Here is a 23,082-nt window from a genome sequence, read left to right as displayed (position 1 = left end):
TAAGCAAATATATTTGCTTATATTAAAAATTTAGAGCACCTCACATATAAGGAAAAACCATGAGAGCTGGAATTCTTCAACCTGGAGAAGCAAAGGTTCACGGGAATCTCATCCATGTGGGTAAATACCTGAAGGGAGGGCATAAGGATGACAAGCTCTTTTCAGTGGTGCCTAGTGACATGTCAGAAGGGTACTGAGGCATCTCCCTTGCACAGATAGATTGAGAGAGCTGGGCCTGTTCAGTCTGAAGATGTGATGACTGGGAGGGGACCACATCAATGTCTGTCAGTATCTTAAGGGAGGGTGTCAAGAGGATGGAGCCAGGCTCTGCTCCATGGTTTGAGCAACAGGACGAGAGGCAATGGGCAGAAACTGATTCACAACAAGTTTTACCTGAACATGAGGAAGAACTTCTTTACATGCAGATGACCGTGCACTGGAACCAATCGCCCAGATGGGTGGTGGAGTCTCCCTCACTGGAGATATTCAAGAACTGTCTGGCACTACACTGTGCCCTGTGTTCTGAGATGATTCCTCTTGAGCAGGGGGTTGGACCATATTACCCACTGTGGTCCCTTCCAACCTTACCCCTTCTGTGATTCTGTGACATAAGGCAGTATAAATAAATTTACTGCAATATGCACATTATAAAGCCTACAAATGAAATTGCCCTGTGCCAAAAAAGAGGATAATTTTTACCACACACTAAATGTTAGCCAAAAACACCAAAACCAAAACAAACCCACAATGCTGAGCTTCATAAAACAGAGGCTTAGGAGCACCAGTGTTGGCAAGACTGCAAGGCCTCATGCCACAGATAAGTAACTGCAGTGACAGAGTAGGAAATATGGGGTATGAAGGAGAGACTGAGGTGCCTCAAGGATCTCCCCATTCACTTGGGGCTGCAAAGGCATGTCCAAACTCCACCCAAACCATGCTATTTTTTACTGGTGCTTAAATAGCTGGAGAGCAGAACTAGTGTTCCTGAAAAGTGTCTTCCTCTCTTGTCTGGTCAGATATTTTCCTCTGAAGATGTGGACCAGCACCTGCAAAGGATAAAATGCTGGCTCTGCCTGAGCTTTTAGCTCTTATTACCCAAGTCTCAGTCCCAGAGCCACTAACTCAGATCATTTATTCTCTTTTCTTTACCATCAGAGAGATACCTGTTAAGTCCAAAATTCAGAAAGCTGGAGGTTTTATGCAAATGTCCTCATGTGCAGTTTTGCACAGCAATGAATATGCATTATCCAATTTGCATGAACCCCCAACAGTAAATTCCTAGAGTCTTTCACTTTTCTTCCCTGCCAACACCAATATTTCTCTCCACTTCTCTACTCCTCTCTGTCTATTTCAACATTGGACATATTCTATAATCCCTAAGTGACCTGGTTCACCATCAACCTTTTGGTTCCTAACCTCCTCCATTTTTTACTCCCCAGGCACTTCTTCATACTCACTCCTCAGTTCTCTCTGCTTCAGCCCTTAGCATCTTCTTCCTGCAATTTTATTTTACCTGCTGTCACTTCCTAGGTAACCACTTCATTTTTGCATGGAGCAATATAACTCCTTAGAATAACACTGGAGACTATTTAACTAATTAAATGGGGTGATAATAGGCACTTTACCAAGCATCGAGGACATAAAAAAAAATGTAGGTTAGGAACCTTACTCCTGGGGAGTGAAACAAATTCCAAGACAGAGACTCCCAACATTAGGGAGTAAGGTAACTATTAAGCCATTAGAGTTCCTGTGAACTGAGCTCCTATGACCATGTATTTGTTCTCCATTACATAATAGTATGCCTTAGATAACTGTGTGTCCCTTAAAGACAAAATTTCACAGGTAAAGCCCTAAAAAGGAGCAATAGTGTTCAAAGGCTAAATAGCATTTCCTCTGATTTGCAAATCTGATCCACAGTACTTCTCTAAACCCAGGAAATTATGTCTGAAACTCATTACAGGTCTCCCTTCTAAATACAATATACATTAGGAAGATACTATTTTTTTCTGAGTGCAGAGAAAAGGAGACCACAACCAAGTGTAGTCAGCAAAATGGAACAGATTAGAAAAAGTAGGTTGTGGAAATAATACTAGCAGCAGGGTAGAAAGCATTGAGGGGGAGTGTGTGGAAAGGAAGAGGGCACAGATAAAAAGCTGGAATCTGGAACTAACAGCATGAAATAAATGAAGTGAAAGGGAAGAAGAGAAATGTGGCAAAGAGCCAGGATGTAGGTAGAGACAGACTAATCAGAAAAATGAAAGAAGAAAGTGACAGGTGAGGAAAAAACCATTGAGATTGAACAAGGGAGATTGGGACTGTAAGCAAGTGGGACAGAAGGGCAGGAAGGTTGGCATGAAGTCAAAGTAGAAAAAAAATGAAAGCTTAGATGAAAACCAGGGAGAGGAGGAGGGGCAGAAGCTGACTGTGCAAGGAATCAGGATAAAATGTGTAAGGAGAGGATATGAAGCCAGGCAAATGAATCAGACAATGAATAAGGCAGAGAATGGAACAGACTGCAGGCAAAGGGACAAAAAGGCTGTGTGTGGGAAGAATGAACCATAAATACTGCATCTGTTCAGGCACAGAGCCTGGAATGGACCTTAAGCTCCCCAAGTGTCACCAATACCTTTCTGCAGTCAGCAAGTTTAACCTACATGGTCAAAGAGGATGCCTTTTAAACCTCTGGACCAGTTCCAGCAAAAAAAGGGAAGCCTAATGCTGTTTTCAGCTACAAAAGCAAGTGACAAAGGTAATTTGAACCGTTTTCCACAGCTGATGCAAAAGCTACATCAGTCTTTACTTGAAGACTGATAACCTACATTTATGCTTTCCAATCCATTAGGAAATTAGAGAAAAAATAAATCAGGGAAAATATTATATGATACTGTGATTAAAGATGCTTGTAAGTTATGGTCCTACAAGTTATATATTTATATTACAGAGAAGATCATAAATCTGCCACTTCTCAAAATTTGTGCCTGAAAAGCCTTGTTAGACTTCTTTTTTCATACTTACCTCTTATATGTGAAAACCTCTATAAATGGTATTTTAAGGAAAATAAAATTTATATTGATCAGAGAGATCCTGCAATAACTAAGTGTAGACTATGCACACCTCAGCTTTAAACACATACATGCAAACACTGAGAATTTTTTAGTAATTTTGTAAGTTGACATTTTTCCTAGTCTGTATATGAAATTCAAATTCTTTTCTTAACATTTGGTATTGTGTGAATCTAGGATTCCTTGCATTATGTTCTCTGCCCACAATTAGCATTTGACTCTTTTAGAGAAATCTTGTGAATATATGGAGAGTGAAAAAAAAAGATATCACAAGCAGAAATCCCAAAGTGGGCTCTCTGTTTGAGGAAACTGTAATTTGATCTGAAGGGAAATACAGCTCTTCCACCTGAGTACAATCACATATGCCAAACATGAACAAAAAGACTAATGAAAAAAGGGTGAGACATGTCTGGATAAAACATTCTCTAGAGGATTTTCTGACCGTAATTTAAAGACTCCAACTACTTGACAGGGAAAATATTTATTCCCTTGAGTGACTATAATCTATTCTTTTTGAAACACAAAACAAATATCCCCTTCTTTAGGCTCTTCTCACTGAAAACATTTGTGGAGTGTGGTTGCAGAAGCTCAGAAGCTGCATTCAAAGGAACTCCTGTGGCAATGGACAAACTTCCTGAGATTAAGTATCATTTCCCACAATGAGTTCATACATCCATCTGCACTGAAACATATTCTAACAACAGATGTGGATTATTTTTTGTTTGTTTTGAGTGCAACATGCACTTAAAGGAAAAAAAAATAAACCACAAGTCATAGTTGAGTCAAATGACTAATCTGTTTTGGTAATGATGAATAAATTAGTTCATATAGTAAGAGGGTGCATTCTCTGAGACTTCAGCAAGGAGCAGAGTCCTTTTTACTGAAATCTAATCTGAGAGAAATGTTGTATTTTGATGGATTAACTAATCGGAGGGGTATTTATGATTCAGACCAACCAAATGTGTGTAAGGGAGAATACACTTTCAGAATGACAATTTCACATATTTGAAAACAACACAGGACATATATAATTTTCTATGAAACATGAGGTAGGCATCTTATATCTATTTTTTTTTTTTATATATGTGGAACATTTCCAATTTACATTGGACTAAATCCTTGCTAGTACAGGAGCGACTCTTGCAGGGATCCAGTCAGCAGTTGAACAAATGTCTCATCCATTCTGTTGGTTTTTTTTGACATCATGAAACCCTTTAAACCTCAAAGCCAGAGGCTAAATCTGTCTTACTAAGTAAGAGAGTGCAATGGAGCAAGCTTAAGTATCCGTTATAATCCACATTGCTTAACTGTTAGCTCTCCCCCCGACTCCCCTTTGGACCACTCCAACCAGCTCTCTACAAACATGACTAATCTCCTATAGAGGAAACCAGCTCTAAACAATATGAATGTGAGCCAGGCTGTTGCCTGGCTTAATCCCTAGTCCCCCTTTATTTAGTGATTTAACAGTTTAGACATAGGCATCATCTCCCAAGGATGACATTTTGGGAGAGGTAGTGTTGTAGCTACTGCAAAGTCAGCTCTGACCTGCATGTCTCCGATAGCTGTTTGAAAGGTGACATTTCTGTGATAAACAACAAAGAAACAGCTTGTGCCTGGGAATTTTGCCAAAGTACCCAAGGCAAATGTCAGAGCTGCAGCCTATTCCCACCGTGGGGAGGGTGAGTGCGCGCTCTCCTGATCACAGCAGCTGGAAGATGTCCAGCAGGGACAGCACTACCAGTGCCAGATTACTAGCTGTCCACAAAGTGATTGCTGTGCTAAATTCAAATTAAGGGGCCAGCCTGAGAAAAACAACTCACCCTTCTGCAGTTGGCACCAGTGCCAGCACGGGCAGGGTGGTACCCAAGTGACCACACGTGCCCTGCTCTGGTGTGCACAGACAGCAAGCACAAACACACCAGCACTGCCCCTGCTGTGTGAGAGGGAGACAAAGGAGTTCCAGCTGCCACCAAAAACAGGGTTAAAATTGTCTGTGACCAAAAGGCCCTGTTAAATTTACATAGGCAACCCTCACATGCTCTAATTTCTTGAGGCTAGCTTTGTTGCCTTAATTATCTTACTTTGAAGAGGTTTTTGTGTGTCACAGATGCAGATTTGAATTTGTCTTGTAGAGGTTATTATTTTCCATCATTTTATTAGGATAAAATGATTGAGATAAGCAACTCTGACCTTAATACTTCAATAATATAAATTTAACATATTAATATAACATTAATATCTCAATATTCATTAAAAACACAAAATTGCCTTTAGCCTTAATACTTATGGGGAGGGAAATGACAGCAGTCCTAGGAACTCAGAATAACATTGTTTAAAAATAGGTCTATTTTTTAATGTTTGCAGACTGGTAGTATTTCAATTAACAGTCTATTACACTCACTAATAACCTCATCTGTTCCTGTAAAGCAGATTCTTGTCTTACAGAGACTGACCTTCAGGCAGTAGCCTCAGCTGCCCTATTCTGTACTCAGTAGCTACATCCTGTACACAGCTCTCAAACTCATCAGCAATGTCCTATACTATTATACAAAAAAAATATTCTGCTCTGGAGCTACACATTCTGTCACTAACAGGACAATTCATTTATCATTCACCCATGCTCTGCTTTAATATTCAGACCAATAATGTTTTTACATGGTAAATTTATCCATTAGTTTTCTTTACAAATATTTGTAAAAATAGACACAGATAATATTTTTTTTCAACATCAGAAAATACATACTGACTCTTAAAACTCTTACTTATTCCCTATCTGGACAGCATTCTGCTATGTTTTGCTTTTGATGAGATTTGTTTTGTTGTAAGTATCTAATTTTACACCTCTAGGATTCACTCTGTGCAACTTTATGTTTTCTAAATGGACATCAACTCCATGCTTACTTCATGATAACTGGGGAGACCCAGAATACCAGTGGGAAGCTGCCCCTTCCTTTGGCCCCACACTTCAAACTGGATTTCTCATGAAGGGTTTAAAAATGTCCAGATTACACCTCTGAAATATGCTAAGTGCCCATGACTTCTATAACCAAGGAGGGTCAGACCTACAAGCAGTGAAGCCCCTCTTTTAAATTCATCCCCTAGAATTTTCTGAGTTGACTTCTAGAGGTGACTCTTCACATTTGACAAGAAAAAGCTTTGAGTTTGTCCTTAAGTTGAGGTGGCTAAATTTAGTTGAGAACCCCATCCTAAATAAAAATAGGTTTGCCATAATCAAGGAATCTCTACAAGTCAGGTTTATTATAAGGTGTGGATGCAATGTCTTTCACATGATTAGTTCACTCAGATTGATGTATCTTTCACCAATATATTCACATATAAATTACTGTGGAAGATGGAGTAGTAAGATTTTTATAATCCACTTCATTTACAACTTGAGATTTGTAACAAGAAGCTCACAGGGCCTTTATTCTTTACAAGTTTCTGCCTGTGCAGATGCAAATTGAATTTTCTCATTATAAATTTAAAACTTGCACAGTTGGTTGTTTTTGGTTTTGGTTTTGGCTTTTTCCCTAGATAATGTAAATTAGTACCATCTCTACTATTGTTATGCTCTAACAAGTAGTCAAATGTGTGGGTTTTTTCCTATTTTGTGTTTTTGAAAATATAGAACACTTGTATGTATACAGCTCAGAGTAACAATTTCTTCATATCATATTTTTTTGTAAGATAATATGCAAAATATACATATATAAGATCTATACTATAAAATAGTTCAAAAACTAAATCTGTAATTTGTATAATTAAATCAATAGCATTTTACTAAGGTGAGAAGCTTCTCCACATAAAAAATACATCTGTAGCTGTTTTCTGAACAGGAAAAATTATCAGTCCTTATGACTCCTGGAATATAATATAATTCCTAATTGGATGGGGCTGGGCTGCAGGTAGTGCAGCACCAGTGCTGGAAAAGTATTCAATGACAATGGTTTAAAACAGGTTTTCTGAAATTTCTGTGACCACTCATTAAAGGATCATTGCTTATTAGACAAGCTCTAAGATATGAAAAGGCAATTTTGCTGTTCAAATACACTTCTGGAAAGACAGAATTCCTCACAAAAACTTAAAAGGACAGCAAACTAAAACCAAATAGACTTTATGACATTCTTCCAGTACAAGATAGAGATTTATCACTGTAGCAAGTTTTCCAAGTGTGATTTTTTTATAAAATATGTCACAAATACATGTTAGAAAAGTGTGAAAGTGTAAGGGATTATGTCCAGAATTGATATTAATTACTTTTTCAAGAAATATTAAGAATTTGGGCAAAAAAAACCCCTATTTTCTCATAAATATATTTTAAAATATTGTGATATAAGATATGATATTATTTAAAAGAAACTATTATGTCTTGTCTAAGGTTATTCCCTTTCTGCCGTAGTACTTTTAACCAAAATAGGAACAATGCTTATATTAGTCTAGAATTAATTACTCAAAATGGAATTATAAGTACAGTATTTTAAGGATATTCTAAGGATAAAAGATATTATCATCATAAAAAAGGAAATTTTAAAAACACCCTGATGATGTAGTTATTGAAAGAAGTACAAGATATGTAATGAATCGCTTTTATAAAGGAATTTAAATTATTTACTTGTTTCTTACAAACAGAATCACATGAAAGCTGTATTTACCTCCTTAATAGCACTGGCAAATTATATATAATGATATAATGATAATAAAATAATAATGATATAATGATAAAAAATATCTCTAAACTTTATTAATTATTAACACTATGAAGGGAAGGTGTTTGTGTGTATTTAGCTAATTTTAGTGAAGAAGAGTACAGTGTTCCTTCACAGACTTTCTCTGTGTGTACCCATACTGGTTGTGTAGAGACTAGTGCAGCTGGTCCTTGACTCCTCACTGAAAACTCCTGAAACAGCAAGAACACTACTGTCATCTGGGATAGAAGGGAGATGCAGTTCAACAAAAAGGATTATTTCAAAAATAGCACTCTGAGCTCTTAGAATTCTTTGAAAAGACATTTTTTTCCATTAGCCACTTTCAACTACAAACTTTACATGTACAGGCCTGTTTCTAAAAGAAAAATACCTATCTTCAGAAGAAAAAAGAGTATTTCAAGTCATCCAGAGTTAGAGTTGCAAACATACTCATTCTACACATACATAAGGAAAATTCTTTCCCAGCCCTTTCAAGTGAGTTCTTTCAAAGTCCTCTTCAATTAAACTCAGATTTAGCTTCACAGTAGAAGAAATGTACAACTGTAGTATAACCACATTGTTGCAGTACAAAGCCCTAACTTGTAAGCCATCCTAAAATGTGAGAATAAGAAGCTCAAGACTGCATCACACCCCTTTCTCTAAGTAAGAGCTTTCTTGCCCTACTGAAGTCTGAACACTGGCAGAGTGAGTGCAGAGGGATCAATGAGTAGAAGAACTGTAGCAGAATTGCAGAACAGCACAGGGTAAGACACATGAGAAAATTTACAATAAATTGAAAATACCTCTGATACCGGACTTGCTAACAAAATTTGCTCCTGTATATCTTTGTGTGAAATTTTTCTTTGTAAATTTACACTGCCTGAAGTTATTGATGATGTACTTCAGGCCATATATATGTGTGTTTATTATAACCAAATAACTTAATCAATTATGTAAATATGCAGAGCTTTGACACTCTATAAAAGAGCATGCACAGGGTATCTCAATAGGAGAAATCTATTACCCAGCAGAACTAACTAATCTAAATAAACACATCTATTTTTACTATTTTACTATAGCTTTTGCTACATTTTTACTATTTTCTCCTTATCAAGTGTATTATTTATTTTCTGAAGTCTGAGTTAAGATGCATCACAGAGATTTTTGGAAGACACCTATGGGTAAGTGGTGATTTGTGAGCCCTGAGGTGGGTGGGAGAGCTGTGGAGAACTCCCCTGAAGTGGTCAAACGGTAACAAAACTCACTGAACATGTCTAAGGAGAGTGAGGATGAAGGAGAAATGAGAAGGTAAGAAAACTGAAAACTGAAAAGGTATTAAGAGAGAAAAGTCTTGTTTAGGCATGGCCTCTAAATCCCAAACCCAGGACACTCTTCCACAACTCAGTGACAGGAACACTTAGAACACAACTGCTAAATGAATCCTGGACATTTATCCACAGAAATACACACAGCAAAAAAGTTAGCTAAATAAACTTGTTATCAGACTGTAAAAAAATAACAGAGAAAGTGTTTGTCATCCTTTCAAATGTCCATGCAAACCTAGTTTTTCCTGTAGACAAGCTGTTGCTGGTAGCAGATTGAGCTGTATCGGGCTGATAGTTTCACAAAGTAATTCTCAAATGGTCTCTGTCATTTGAGATGCCAGTCTGTGCAACATGAATGAGAAAGTTTTTTACATTAAAGTAAGAACAGTCTCCTGAAAGCATTTGCTATTGCTACAGAAGACTACCATAAAGAAATGAGAAGCAGGTGAAAAATCATGCTTTACCTGTCCATACTTTGCAGCCAAATGTAGGGGTGTCCAGTACTGATTATCCACTACATTGAGATCAGCCCCGTGATCGAGTATCAAAGATGCAATATTCTTGTACCCATTAGCACAGGCCACATGCAGCTGCAATATAAAAGTTGAATTTTGCATGTGTTAATAGTTTAAACAACTCATCCCTGGTGTGCTACTTCTTATCTTTACTGAACCACAGTTACAGCAAATAGAAAATATGCATGGGATTACTACAGTCTAGAAAACCACTGCAGAATCTTTTTTAGCATTTATAAACAAGATGCACAAGAAAAAAAGAATTGTAGCTTTTTGTGAGCTATTAAACAATCTGGTCTATCACTTTTCATATAATTTCAAGCAAACATTCTTTCAAATACATTCAAAGACTTCCTGAGCCAAGGTAAAATCATGGATTTCAACAGAGCTTGAGCTCTCTTTGAGCCTAGAAGTTAACTTTCTTTTGTAGCAGTTCAAATATCCCAGAATTAAGCTAACACTACTCCAAAATTAATTCATTAGTACATCATAAAACCAAGCACATTGAGACTGCAGCACAAAATTTGTGATAAAAATTACTTTCTCAGTTTTGAACCACAGAGATTTTATTTTCTATACTTGCATTGCTTCCCTAGATACTTCATTATTTTAATTTATAATTGTTTAAATAATTTTAGTTGATTTTCCATATCTCTAAACTTAAGAGTCAAAGGGGAACAGATGGAGGGTGGAAAATGCAGTAACAGAGTGAGAGAAACTCAGGTCAGCAGGAAGCTCAGGAAGTCAAGTGATTCAACTTGCTGCTGAAGCAGGGACAACTTCAGAGGTAGCTGCGTTTGCCCAGGGCTTGTCACGCTGGGTAGCAAATACTGTAAGAGTGATAAACTATAAAAACTGTTATGGCAATAAAAGGAAAAAAATAAACTCAAAAATATCTTTGTTAATGGTTGATTTGAGGAGCTGGACATTATCTTTTTGTGATGTATTATTATTTGAGGCTCTGTATGTGTTTGGCATTTATATCAGGAATCAATTCCACTATATGTTATTTATAGGATGAGATTTTTTTTGTTTAATAAAAATCCCCAACAGCCATGTTGAGTTTTTATTTTAAACAAATAGTAAGTGTGCAAAATAAATTAAAAAAAAATATAATACCAAACAGGTCTTGTGAACAGAGAAAAAGGGAAAGAAATGATATGGCAATAAAATTACTTTCTCTTGTAATAATCAAGCAGAAGAAAATGCAGTAGGGAATCCTGTATTAGGGAAATGTTGTAATGTCTGGGTTTAGGTGGAAATTGTTTCTTATGCATGGTGAATAACTGTTAAGGCACACATTTCATATGATGAGATTGATCCAGGTTACAGTTTAGTAGCCATTGCCTTCTCATAGTCCTCTGCTGATTTCAAACATTCTCTTCACTTCTGTGAAAAGGGGGACAAGACCTGAATTTGGAATTTGGCACAATATAACTGCTCATCCCCAGTCAGAAGAACTTAATACTCACACTGGTCAGTAAAAACAGTGTATAGGAATATTGCAGAAAATGAGAAATCAGATTATAGCTGGTCCCTTATCCCCAAACCGCACAGCCCAACTACATGACATTTTCTCCTTGAAGCATTGTTAGCAGAAGATATTTTTTCTCTGGTGATTGAAATGGATGCATAATGACAATAAAGAAGTCTTGTAATAAACTTGTTATTATGACTGTGTAGATCCAAAGTTACTGTAAGAATAGGAGGCACTAAAATGAGAGTTTGGGATATTATTTCCCTTGCCTGTTATTTCTGGTTCAGCTGCACATGCAGAATAAGTTTAAAGTTTTCACTATGAACATGATTGATGCAGAGGGAAGGAATACAGTACAACTCATCAGAAATCTTCCTCTGGAAAGGATGCAAAACTCCCCTGGGGGCAGAACTTTGATTCTGCATACCACGATTTCCAATGTACAAAACCCTCAAATTTTTCCTGTAATTCGACATAGTTTCATGATGGTGGGAGGGCGTGTTTTAACAGAAGAAATTACATTTTCTATTCAGGAATCAACTTGACATATGCTATTTTCAAGCAGTCTAAAAGCTCCTAAGAAATATTTTATGGCTGAAATCTTTCAAAGAAGAACTATTACAGGAGAACACAGCAAAAAAAAATGCTTTGTTGGTATGGCATGTGCACAAATGTAGGTGTTATGAGTCTATGAGAATGTGTGTATTTATATATTTAAAATTATAAATTCTTGCTCAATTCATCTTAACTTACACATAGACTTAGATATATATTCATTCAAGAGAAAACAAAATTCTTTTGAGACTTAAAACAGATACTTGTACTTTTTTTTGTACAGATGGATGTAGAGGAACAAAAAACTATTCCCAGAGCCCTCTGACATCCACACAATCACCACAGACTGGCTGACTCAACACCATTGAATAAAGAGATAATTGTTTAACAAATTCCGGATTTTCCACCAGTTTGTCAAACAAAAGTTTCACACAATAGAAATCTCAAAGTAAAGCAAAATTACCTACTTTGTATCTATTTATTGAAAAAAAAACCCAGATTTCAGTATGAAAACTGTTCATGCAAAAAAAGTATCCCTTTTGTCAACATTCTACTAAGCAAACAGCAAAAACCCCCAAGTATCCACAATGTTCTTCTCCTAGTATTTGCAGTTCTGTTAAACATCTTTCAGAAATGTGTTTCAAGTATGCCAGCTAACTACAGGAAAGGTTTTATATTGTAAGAGTTATTTAAATTCATAACTCAGTTTAACTCAGACAATTCTGACTGAAATAGCAATACAAGTACAATACGTTTGTGATTTAGCAACTTAGATAAAAAACTGGAAGGTAAATTAATGCATTTATGAAATAAACTAAAACTTGTGCTATTTCTTCCCATCCCTTCCCTGCTTCCCTCCTGTTTTTAAATACAGTTAACTGCCTTGGGGTTGCCACCCCAAAATCAGTGTTCTATTTCTAGAGAGAGCCAGTGGCTGGATTCAACCCAGATATGAGGCTGATCCCTTTTTCAGTTATAGCTTAAACACTTCACAGGTATTAAAATATGGAATGATTTAATATATTAATTCAGTATAATTCTGAATACATTGAATTGTAATTCAATGCAAATGTAGAAATTATAGTAATAATTATTAGTGCTCTAAATTATATTAGTACATTATTTGCAGAAAAAAACAAGGTACTTTTAAAAAATTATTCAATATATTAATGCTGCTGATTTGCCATTTATTGATTAGACAATTGACTGATTGATTGATTGATTGGCTGATTGATAATGGTGTTGAAGATTTTATATGCAAAGCGAACATTCCACAGACATACTGTGGAAATACATATTAATTTAGAATTATTTGACAGCTGATGAAATAGACGTCCTGACAAAACAAACTGATAAAAGATCTATTTGCAGAAAAATAAAATATAATAAAACCCAGTGACTACAAATTACATGCAAATTTGAGAGTAGGAGTACTTTTCCAAATATATGGTGAATGCAGAATGTCAGAGACCACACGTATCTCCTGCAGCTTTCAACTATGTGTTAATATTTTTCTGCTAAATTTTATGTTGCATATATAAATATGCAGGGCCAGGAGAAAAAACAGTTGTCATTGAGATGTTGCACTACCCTATTTTAAAATCTGTATTATGCATGGAATTGACATACATCTCTTTTCAAAACACCGGATAGAACCAAAACCTTCTTAAGAGGATTTCCTTGCAAACATGCTGAATTTGTTGTAATGCATGCATATTCCCAGGGCAATGATTACGTGTTCCCACTCACCAGGGTAACTCCTTCATCATTCTTTTGATTCACACTCCCTCCACTTGAGATGAGCTGTCGGACGTCTGTAAGCATTGTCACAGCTCTCTGAATCTTCATTTGGCGCAAGGAATTCAGGTCTACACCTGGAAAAAGAAAAGGATAAAACCTTCTTCTCTTTTGTTCATCAATAAAGAACAGATATATGATTTTTTGTTCTGGGTTTTTAAAAACTTAATCAACATTTAAATAGACTTTAATGCATATTTTTAAGTGTTTACTTACCTACAGTTACCAGAAAGTCTACTCCTATTTGTATTTACTTGATATATGCATGATTTAAACCAGTGAGCAATATCCAGCAAACCACCCTGATCTCCTGTTGACTGCAAGAGCAGTGGCAGGTAAAGGAGCTGCAATATCATGAAACCCTCTGTGAGTGTGAAATAGATGTGACTGGGAAAATAATTTAAAAATCTAAGTCACTCAAGTGCTTGGGACTTATTTAATTAGTTTTTTTTTAATTGCATTCTTTCAGCCCTGCAAATACAGCACAGTACCCAATCCAGTATCTCAAATTTGGTGGCTAAACCGCTTGAGAGATTGTGAAGTCAAGCAAATACATTAAAACTCAACACATCTTTATGTGCCTGGGTTATTTTTAGAAGGGATTAGTTCCCCAGCTGAGCCTAGACCATTGCAAGGCCCCATAAACCAAGAGGAAATGTGTTGTGGCAGAAGGAACAAATGGGAGGGGATGAAAGGAATGAAGGGTATGGGGTTGCTTGTGTCAGCATTGCTACTGAAAGAACAATTGTCAAAGAACAGTATTAAAAAGAAGATAAGCAAGGCAGTCTATAAACAAAAGAAAGCAGGGTCTCTAGTCTGAAGAGGCTTCCAATACATAAGAATAAGGTTTCAAATAAGAACCAGGGTATAACAAAAGTGTGAAGTGGTTAAATTAGCAACTGTCTGTAATTTGATTGGAATAAATAATCAAAATTCAGAGCTTCATTCTACTGCTTCTAGTTCCACATGATTATTTAAACCCATATATAGAAAATGCAATTTAAGGAGAAAAATTCTATTCTGGCCATGACATAGCAAAAAAATCATATGAATAAATAATTTTTTGTTTCTCTTCCACATTTGTCACTGAGTTAAAAAATTACAATATGTAAATTAATTTAATTGATTTGTATTTAACTTAATATTTTTATCTTCAACATTTCTTGAAGTTCTTTACATTACTAAAACAATTGAAGCATGTTTCAGGGTGAAATCATAGTTTGAGTTTCTTAGTTTGAATCTGCCCTGGAACTTGTCTAAATGGGTGCACAATATGTAGTTTATCAAAGAATTCCAATTTTTTTTTCCAACATGCCACTGTAAATACTGCTTTATGTTCTGTTATCTGCAACACTTGTGTTTCAGCTCTGAAGTGCAATGTTGAGTGTGAGCACTATCTTCTAATTCTCTTATTTTTAGACCTGTCACCTAAATGCTATTAAAGGACACCAAATGTAAAACACAAATACAAACATTAGATGGATAAAATTAAGTTTTCTGTATCTGCATTAACCCTGTAATCTTCCATGAGAATGCAATTTAGACAAACACATACATATATATATGTATATCTATATATATATATATATGGCACTGATAGATTAAATTAGACAATGTCCCCAAAGGAGAATGTTTAACATCCTACTGCCTGAAAGCTGCTAGACCAGAACACAATGCAAATTTCACAGAATGTTCTCAGTGTCTCCTAACAATGTTATTTTGTCAGAACTAAAGCTTTCATGCCTTCATCACATTTCAGACTAATGATTTGAAACTATCTGATGATATTTACAGACTACTAATGTCACATGATGCCAATTAAATATTTTTTTTTCTTTCTGTTTCTACCTATTTCCTGCTTTTTGCAATAGTAAATTAATGGTTTAACACTCTTGTCTCAGTGACAGAAGTTCCCCAAATATCTAAGGGTATACACGCAAAATTAATTATCATTTGTAGTGTTGACTTGACATTTTAAACACTCAACATTGAAGACTGAGCAGACAAAATTAAACTTCACTGGTCCAGATGAAGCTTTTTCTACTGTTGTCAGGTAAGAAAGATTAAAGTTTAAAAATAGATTAAGCATTTTATGCCTGATGAAGGCAGACATGCTTAAGCAGTGCTGACAGAACTTATGTCAAGTTTTTCTTCCTCTTGATATGTCAGGTAAACAATTACAAGTTTTGGGTTTCAAGGAGAGAGGAAATGGGTGGAAATTAATTTACTACCTCTTTTGTCTGAGAATACCTCAAACACTCAAAAAAAAAGAAGTTCACGCTCCACAAATTAAAAGTACAGTTTCTGATTTTCCCAGGAATAAAAAATGAAAACTAAAAAAAAAATACTGCGAGCATGTTTCAGCACAGCTATTATGTGTTTGCTTCGTTCATCATGTTTAATGTAAAATACAGTGACACCTACAGGTTGAGGCCAGAGGCCAGCTGAGTCCACTCAGCCTTTTCTACAATTTACTACTGACTTACACCCAACATGGTCAGAGAATTAACATATCAGTACCTTGTTATATTAACAGTGAAATATTGATCCTTACTTCTTGTAAATTGCCTTTTATAGATATAACCTTGGTGTGACTTATCTGGGGCCACAAAAAAACTAGCCATTGAAAGATTAACTCTGCTCATGTTGAAGAGTAAATCAAGAGAAGCATTCATTTGCATTAATTGTGTTGTTATTTTCTATCATAAATGTAATGTGGCCATCAGCTCAGAGAAAACACATAAACCGTGCCACAGAGCAACAAAAGTCACAGGCTGTGTGAATTTGAAACCTATTCAAGACATCTTTCCTGGCTCCAAATTAATAGTTGTATAAATGAACGTTACTTATTTCATTAAAAAAACCAGAAATAAATCAACCCATCAAGAGAGCTACCACGGTTCCACAGACTTCACTTTTTAAATATCCAGAGTAGGTTAGAAAAAACTACAGAAGCAAGTTTCCCTTTACAAAAAATATAATGAAAACATGCAAAAATAATCTAAGTTTCAGTCTTAGAAATGTAGTTTTGAATTCCAAAAAACTCAGGAGCTATTAGGCTTCAAGACTTCCCCAGATGGGGAGCTGAGAAGCAGATTTATCAAGCATGCACATGTATCATTCTGTGAGGCTCAAACAAGGAGACCTTGTCAATAAGTGCTTTCCATTAATCACGTTTCATAACTCTAGGGAGTTAGCTCTCCCTCCCCAGAGAGTAATACTTTCCAGGAATTTAGATGGAACAAAAAAATGCTACTCATGCAGTAAGTAACTCTCACTCCCTGAATCAAAGGATGACCTTCACATTCCTTTTCAAAGGGGAAATGTGGTTTAGATATTCAGCTGAAATGGGACGACAGCCAGCATGAATAAAAAGAGGAAGAAAAACACATTGGCATCTACTTTGGGAACAGATTCACATTTCAAAAACTAGAAAGTAAAAAAAAAAAAAAAAAAAAGCATATTATGGAAAAAACACTCCTAGTAGCATGTAAAATCAGAAGAGCTACACAGTCAGGAATTCTGCAGGAGATAAGATGGAGAAGGAACAGTTAAAACAGCAGTGACCCTGCAGGTCACACATTTGGTGATGAGTATCAGTGCTGATGTCAGGCAGGAGCATAACCTAAAAGTTACAAAATAAATTACCTCACACTGTTTAAGAAAACCACCTGACAAGGCCATTTCATGTGCATTGGCTGTCTCACCTTCTCTGGCATATGGTAATAGAAGTGACAACCAAAAGGAATAGAAAAAACCTCAGATAAAAAATGCAAAAGTAACTTTCCAAAAGTTTCAGTGATAAAGAAATACAAGGCAAACAGAACTGAGGCTTGCTATTAAACACATTTTCCTCACAAATGTCCAGTACAAAGAAGCGTGCAAGGGGAACACCGGCTCCTGGGACCAATACAAAGCAAAATACCAAAGTACTGTGGCAAACACCCATTGCACACACCCCCAGGAGCCAGTCTTACTAAACATGCAGGTCTCATTCTCCAGTGGGCTTAACATTCTTAAGGAGAGGGCAACAGCATCTTGTCTTGCAAACACAAATGTATATTAAAAAATTGCAACAGCTTTGAGAAGTCAATCTCTCTTATACTTGAGTCTTCTCTCAATCTTATCTATATCTGCCCTTCCTGCACAGAGCTGTAGATCCAGTAAGGCTCTTTTCACCCTACATATGATGAGCCTCTCTTACTCTTCTATCATTCAGAAGATACCACAGTTTAGAATTTGAATTTTTCTTCTGTGCAGCATAGAATAGAATAGACACATTTAAAAAAAAAAAAATGGTAAAATTCTTTAAATACTATTTTTCATTCATTGAGATATCCAGATGTAGGTATTATTTTATTTGTTTAAAGTTTTAGAAAGACTTTTTGGATTGCTTATTAGATATCTTTGTGAACAACTTTATTTTTGCTAGATTACATTGTTCAATAGCCCTTGTGCTTATCACTTGGCATTACGTGAATCTGATTTTCAAAGGCCAGCATATAAACAGATAGATGCCAGCAGCATTTACTATGTGAGAAGGGAAGCAAATATTTTCAGTTTCTGCAAAATAAAGTATACTTCTAAAACTACTCAGCCCTATAGATCAAACCTACTGCTGTAGTATCAACTGATTGTTGCTGGAGGGTTTTGCCTGTCTGCACTTAAAGATATCATTACATATGTTTAGTGAAGAATGCTTAGTTTCATAGACTGGCTTTGCCTGGAAGAGTCTTCAAGATCATCTAGTTCAATCACCCTGCTATGGGCAGGGATACCTTTCCCAAGACCATGTTGCTCAGAGCCCCATCCAACCTGGCCTTGAGCCTTCCCCAGGTATGGGGCATGCACAGCTTCTCTGGGTAACCTGTTCCTGTGCCTCACCATCCTCACAATAAGGAATTTCTTTCTAATATCTAGTCTAAACCTACTCTCAGTTTTAAACTATTGTCCTGTCACTACATGACCATGTAAAGAGTCTCTTTCCACCTTTCCTATAGGCTCCCCTCAGACACTGGCAGGTTGCAACTAGGTCTCAGCAAATCCTTCTCTTTTCTGGGCTGAACAAGCACAGTTCTCTCAGCCTTTCCCCATATGTGGGATTCTCCATCCCTCTAATTATTTTGGTGGCCTTTTCTGTACTTGTTTCTCCATGTCCTTCCTGTGCTGGGGAGCCAAGGGCTGGATGCAGCACTGCAGGTGGGGTCTCTCCAGAGTGGAGTAGAGGGGCAGAACCACCTCCCTTGACCTGCTGCCCACACTGCTCTGGATGCAGTCCAAGGCACAGTTGGCTTTCTGGGCTGATAAGGTTTATTTCCTTCTAGTCTGAATATGCTATCAGAAGTGAAGTTCCCACCTCCTCCTCATGTAGATATCAGAGTGACAATTCTCCCACTCTAGTGAACATGCTTTTATTCCTCTCTCATCTACAATAAGGACATTGATGATGCTTTCAGCTAAAATTATTTAAGTGAACTGTCTCTAAACTTCTATGAAAACAAAAATATCTTTTGCAATTTCAAGAGGCTTCCACAATTTCAAGGCTGAATATTAATGCATTCATTTCTGGATACGTATTGCACTCTTATTATTTTATTTGTTATATTAATACTAGAAAACAGAAGCAAAATAAGTATATCACTTTCTCCAGCTACTTGTGTTAAATATCATGTCTGAACTGAGATCATCACAGATGGTATTTCTACACTGCAGATTTTAGTGCAAGGTTTTAACATGTTATAGTTAATTATTTTTTTTTTGGGGGGGAGAGTGCAATAAAAACAGGCTACTCAACACAGGCAAGGGAGGCAGGAGCTGAGGGTGAACACAGGCCAAGCAGGTCACCATCCTTGCTGACCAGGGCACAGTCCCACAGTACCCAAAAAATAAAATTTAGCAGGTCTGGTGATGGGAGTCAGGGCCAACAGCAGTCCTGTGATTGCCAGAAAAGCCTCTGGTGACAAATCCAGGTCAATCAGATGAAGCAAGGAGTCAAGTCAGTGGTCCAGGGTTGGGGTCAGCAAGGATCATGCCTGGGCACAGGACTACCTCAAGCAAGGACCTGAGACTAAATGTGGCTCCAGAGACAAATGATGGGTGAAAGATTATGACAATGGTGCTCCCAGCTTTGCCTCACAGCTTGGCTCTTTCCCATCTGACAGCTCCCAGGTCCCAAGACCATCACAGCTGGCCTTGAGCTCAGGCAGCCAAGCCCCAGGGATGAAGAAGAGATCACAGGGCCTGTGGCTGTGCTGTGGGTACCAACAATTTTTTTCCAACTTGGTTAAGGTTATAGTTTCAGGAATTCTATAAAAAAGAGAAAATATGCTTCTGATGGTAATTAATTAGATTCTTTCTTGATAAGTTATTTAAAAGGATACAGAAAGGGCATCCCCAGATTCTGATGTTCTTCACAATCTTTTTTTCAAGTCTTAGCAAAGCCTATTAATCAATGGGATGCCTGTTTTCCTTCTAGCATCTGTTAGAAAATTAGATCATAAAATACTGGCTATAATTTTAAATGTTAATTTTAGTGTCAAAAGTCTGCACAGTGAATGTAAAGGTTTTCCCTTTGATAGAAACATATGGGTAACATTCTGGAAGCACAAAAATATTAAGAGGAATCTAAGATTTCAAAGCTCCAGAAGAACTAGAAAAAAAGGAAAATTAAGGTAGCTCATTCACACATATTAGAAAACACAAAGGAAAATGAGTGTTCTCAACTATGACATTTTCCAATGTGTCACATTTTCCATGTGCTTAATTTTTTGAAAGGACCTACTGACACATTTCATTTGTTCCTCTGTTCTCACTGGCAGCACCAACACCTAACCCCTACCATCAATTAATCCAGCTCTGTGCAGAAGATGGATTTTTTGTGTGTGATAATCTTATGGGTAGGTAGTTCCCAATCAACAAGAATCAAAATGAAAAAAAACTTTGAGCCACTCTGAGGCTGTTTTGTTTTGATTGCCTACTGCACCAATACTGTTGAAAGAAAATTTGTAAGCATAAATCAAGATCATGGTGCGTATGGTTCTAAAACAGAAAATATATTAGGGAATTTAGTTTTAGCTGAAGCTTGCTGATCTTTAGTGCTAACAATCTGTATGTGTTGGCATTTTAGCCAGTTCTTATTGCAGTATATTAGCAATAATTCCTTAATGTCTGTGAAATAGTTTGAAATACTTAAGTCTAGACCAGTACTTTTCTGAAGTAATACTGATATAAGAAAATTTATATCCTTTTATTTTCTTGACTGCACTGAAGAAACTCTAAGGGTTTTTCTCCCCTTGTTGGATTACTAGATCTGTTTAAGGGTTTCTGTACCACAACCTCAACACTAACACATTTTGGTGTATACATTCATTGCTTTTAGCAAATAAAAATCAATCACAATATAAAATACACACAACTTGGATTTTCATTTTGGTTTTATTCTCACAAAAAGTGCCAGAGTATTGAGAAACACACAATGAGATGTACTGTCCAGGTGTTGGCAGTTGTGGGGCTGTAGTTGATGGGCTGTGTGGAGAGAGGCAGGGGCTGTCCTGTCACCTCCAGGAGAACCTCAGCAGGACACAGCTGAGTCTGGCAGTGAAGTGTGACCCATGGCAAAGCAGGCAGACACTCCTGAAGGAGCTCCATACCTGAGAAAAACCCACACTGGAGCAGAGGAAAAGTGTGAGGAAGGGGCAGAGAGTCTGCCATGTACTAGCTCCCCCACCTCCATGTGCTGCCTGGGTCAGTGGAAGAGTTTGGAGGGAAGAGGTGAAGCCTGGGGAGAGGGCAGGAAAAGTGTTGTTCTAATGTTTGTCTTTCTGCTTCTCACTACCTGAACCTATTCCAGTTGACAATTTCCACCAAGCTGAATCTGTTTAGCCTGTAACTTGTAAGCAATCTTGCTGTTCTTGTCAGGAAGGAAATGGGCAAGCAGTTTTTTTGGGAGCTTTTAGTGCAACCACACCAGATTTTATGGATAACTTCAAATTAACTTACAGTTTAAATCAAAAATATCTTTCCATGTATTTTCCTATCACATTCTAGATTACTGTAAAGTGTCAGGTTTGCAGTAAATCCTTGCCCACTAATTTTCTAAATTAGATTTTTCTGCACATGTCATATGTCCCATATGTTGTTAACTGTTGGCTTCAGGGAAAGTCTTATTGTAGTAATTGACAAGTTAGCTATTTCTGGCTAATGTTAAAAGCTGTCTTCAGTGTAGGATTCTGTGCTAACATGTAGCTTCTTCTTTTTTTTTTTTTTTTTTTTTTTATTCTACCTACTGCTATGGCAGAAAAATAAATATTAGTTCTTCTATTTTGCAGCTGAAGAGTAAGGCTTAATTCCCCTGCTAGTAAGAATTTAACGAACAATGATCGATATTTGCAAAATCTGCACAGTATTTTAACAGAATTAAAACATACAAAACAGCCTAAATGGATAGGGCTTGCACATGATTTTGGCTCTATATGCATTCAGGTGTCTTCTGAGACACCTGAATATGATCTTTTAATATTAAGGGAACAAAACAGACCCATTATTCCTTCAGTTTGGAATAGCATACTAGATTTTGCTTAAGTGCATAAAATCCCTGTTAGCATCAAAGGTCAATAACCTTTAACCAACTATTTAAAATGAATTAGTTCCCACAGAAAGTGAATAATACTGTGTAAAAGAGTTTTCAAAAAAGCAATACACATTTTTTTCTCCTGTACCTGTGTCACAGTAGAAAAAGGAATACCATCTGTAGCTTTGGGTAGATATGTTATTTAAATATAATCATTCTTCAAAAAATAAAATCACAACAGATGGTTTTCTTTTGCTTAAGTAATGGTGTGCTACTGCATGGAACTTTCACAGCACAACAGAAAAGAAAGCTACTGAACTTGCTTTGAGATGTGTATGATATGTTAAAAAAAAAAAAAAGCAAATGTCCAAATATTCTTTTTTCAGATTCAACAACAAGGCTGATGTTTTCAGAACCCACAGTTATCCTACTGAAAACTGAAGCCTGAGGTCTTGGAGGACAAAAGAACAACACTTTCTTTGGAAATGAATTACAATGAATGTGTCACCTCCTGTGACTTGTCACATACAGAACCAAGAACTATCTGTCAGTAATTTTTAGTTTATAGCTGACTTGTGCAATCCACCATAAACTAAATATCAAGTAAAGAAATAAACAAAAATATTTCATTTTTCAAAGTATTAAATATTTAAAACAGCCTAATCGAAAAGGAGGAAACAAGGATCATATGCCATGATCGGAGTTTCACTGACACAGTTCTACAATAGAACTCCAGAAACAGAGAATACACTGGCAGTCATTTAAATTTTGATTGTTCTAAATGCCATTAATGACTCAAAAGATTTGCCTTAAAATATAAAGCTGTTATTAATCAAAACAATGGTTATGGAAGGTGCTAATCAGGTTTAGAATAAAGCAAGGCAAATAGTGAAAAAACCCCCACCTTTTTACATTATGTTCTAGGACAGGTGACTTTATCATATTTGTATCCCAAATCACCTGTTCTGTTTATGTTACATATTAAATTCTGCAGGTTTAAGATGTCTCTGAGAGCCAAGGTGGGGGAAGAAGGAGCCGCAGTTTGTGTTGAGAAAGAGCCCTGACTCCCCCTCATCCCGCTCCTGGACTGCGCTGTC

General features: G+C 36.6%; 1 protein-coding gene across 3 annotated transcripts in view; it reads right to left on the bottom strand.

Moving 5' to 3' along the window:
• MYO16 (myosin XVI) overlaps positions 1–23,082 on the bottom strand; it is a 363,582-nt gene that overhangs the window by 187,502 nt on the left and 152,998 nt on the right. For all 3 annotated transcript variants that reach the window (XM_015633144.3, XM_015633135.3, XM_015633117.3), the window contains exons 6-7: positions 13,369–13,493; positions 9,537–9,662 (exon numbers count right to left, since the gene is read on the bottom strand). In XM_015633144.3, the coding sequence (XP_015488630.1) occupies positions 9,537–9,662; positions 13,369–13,493 (251 nt within the window). The remainder of the gene's footprint in view (positions 1–9,536; positions 9,663–13,368; positions 13,494–23,082) is intronic.

This window comes from Parus major, chromosome 1, assembly GCF_001522545.3.
Source record: "Parus major isolate Abel chromosome 1, Parus_major1.1, whole genome shotgun sequence".
Taxonomy (NCBI): domain Eukaryota; kingdom Metazoa; phylum Chordata; class Aves; order Passeriformes; family Paridae; genus Parus; species Parus major.
Note: the sequence above shows the minus strand (reverse complement) of the source record. Positions and strands in the feature narration are given on the sequence as shown.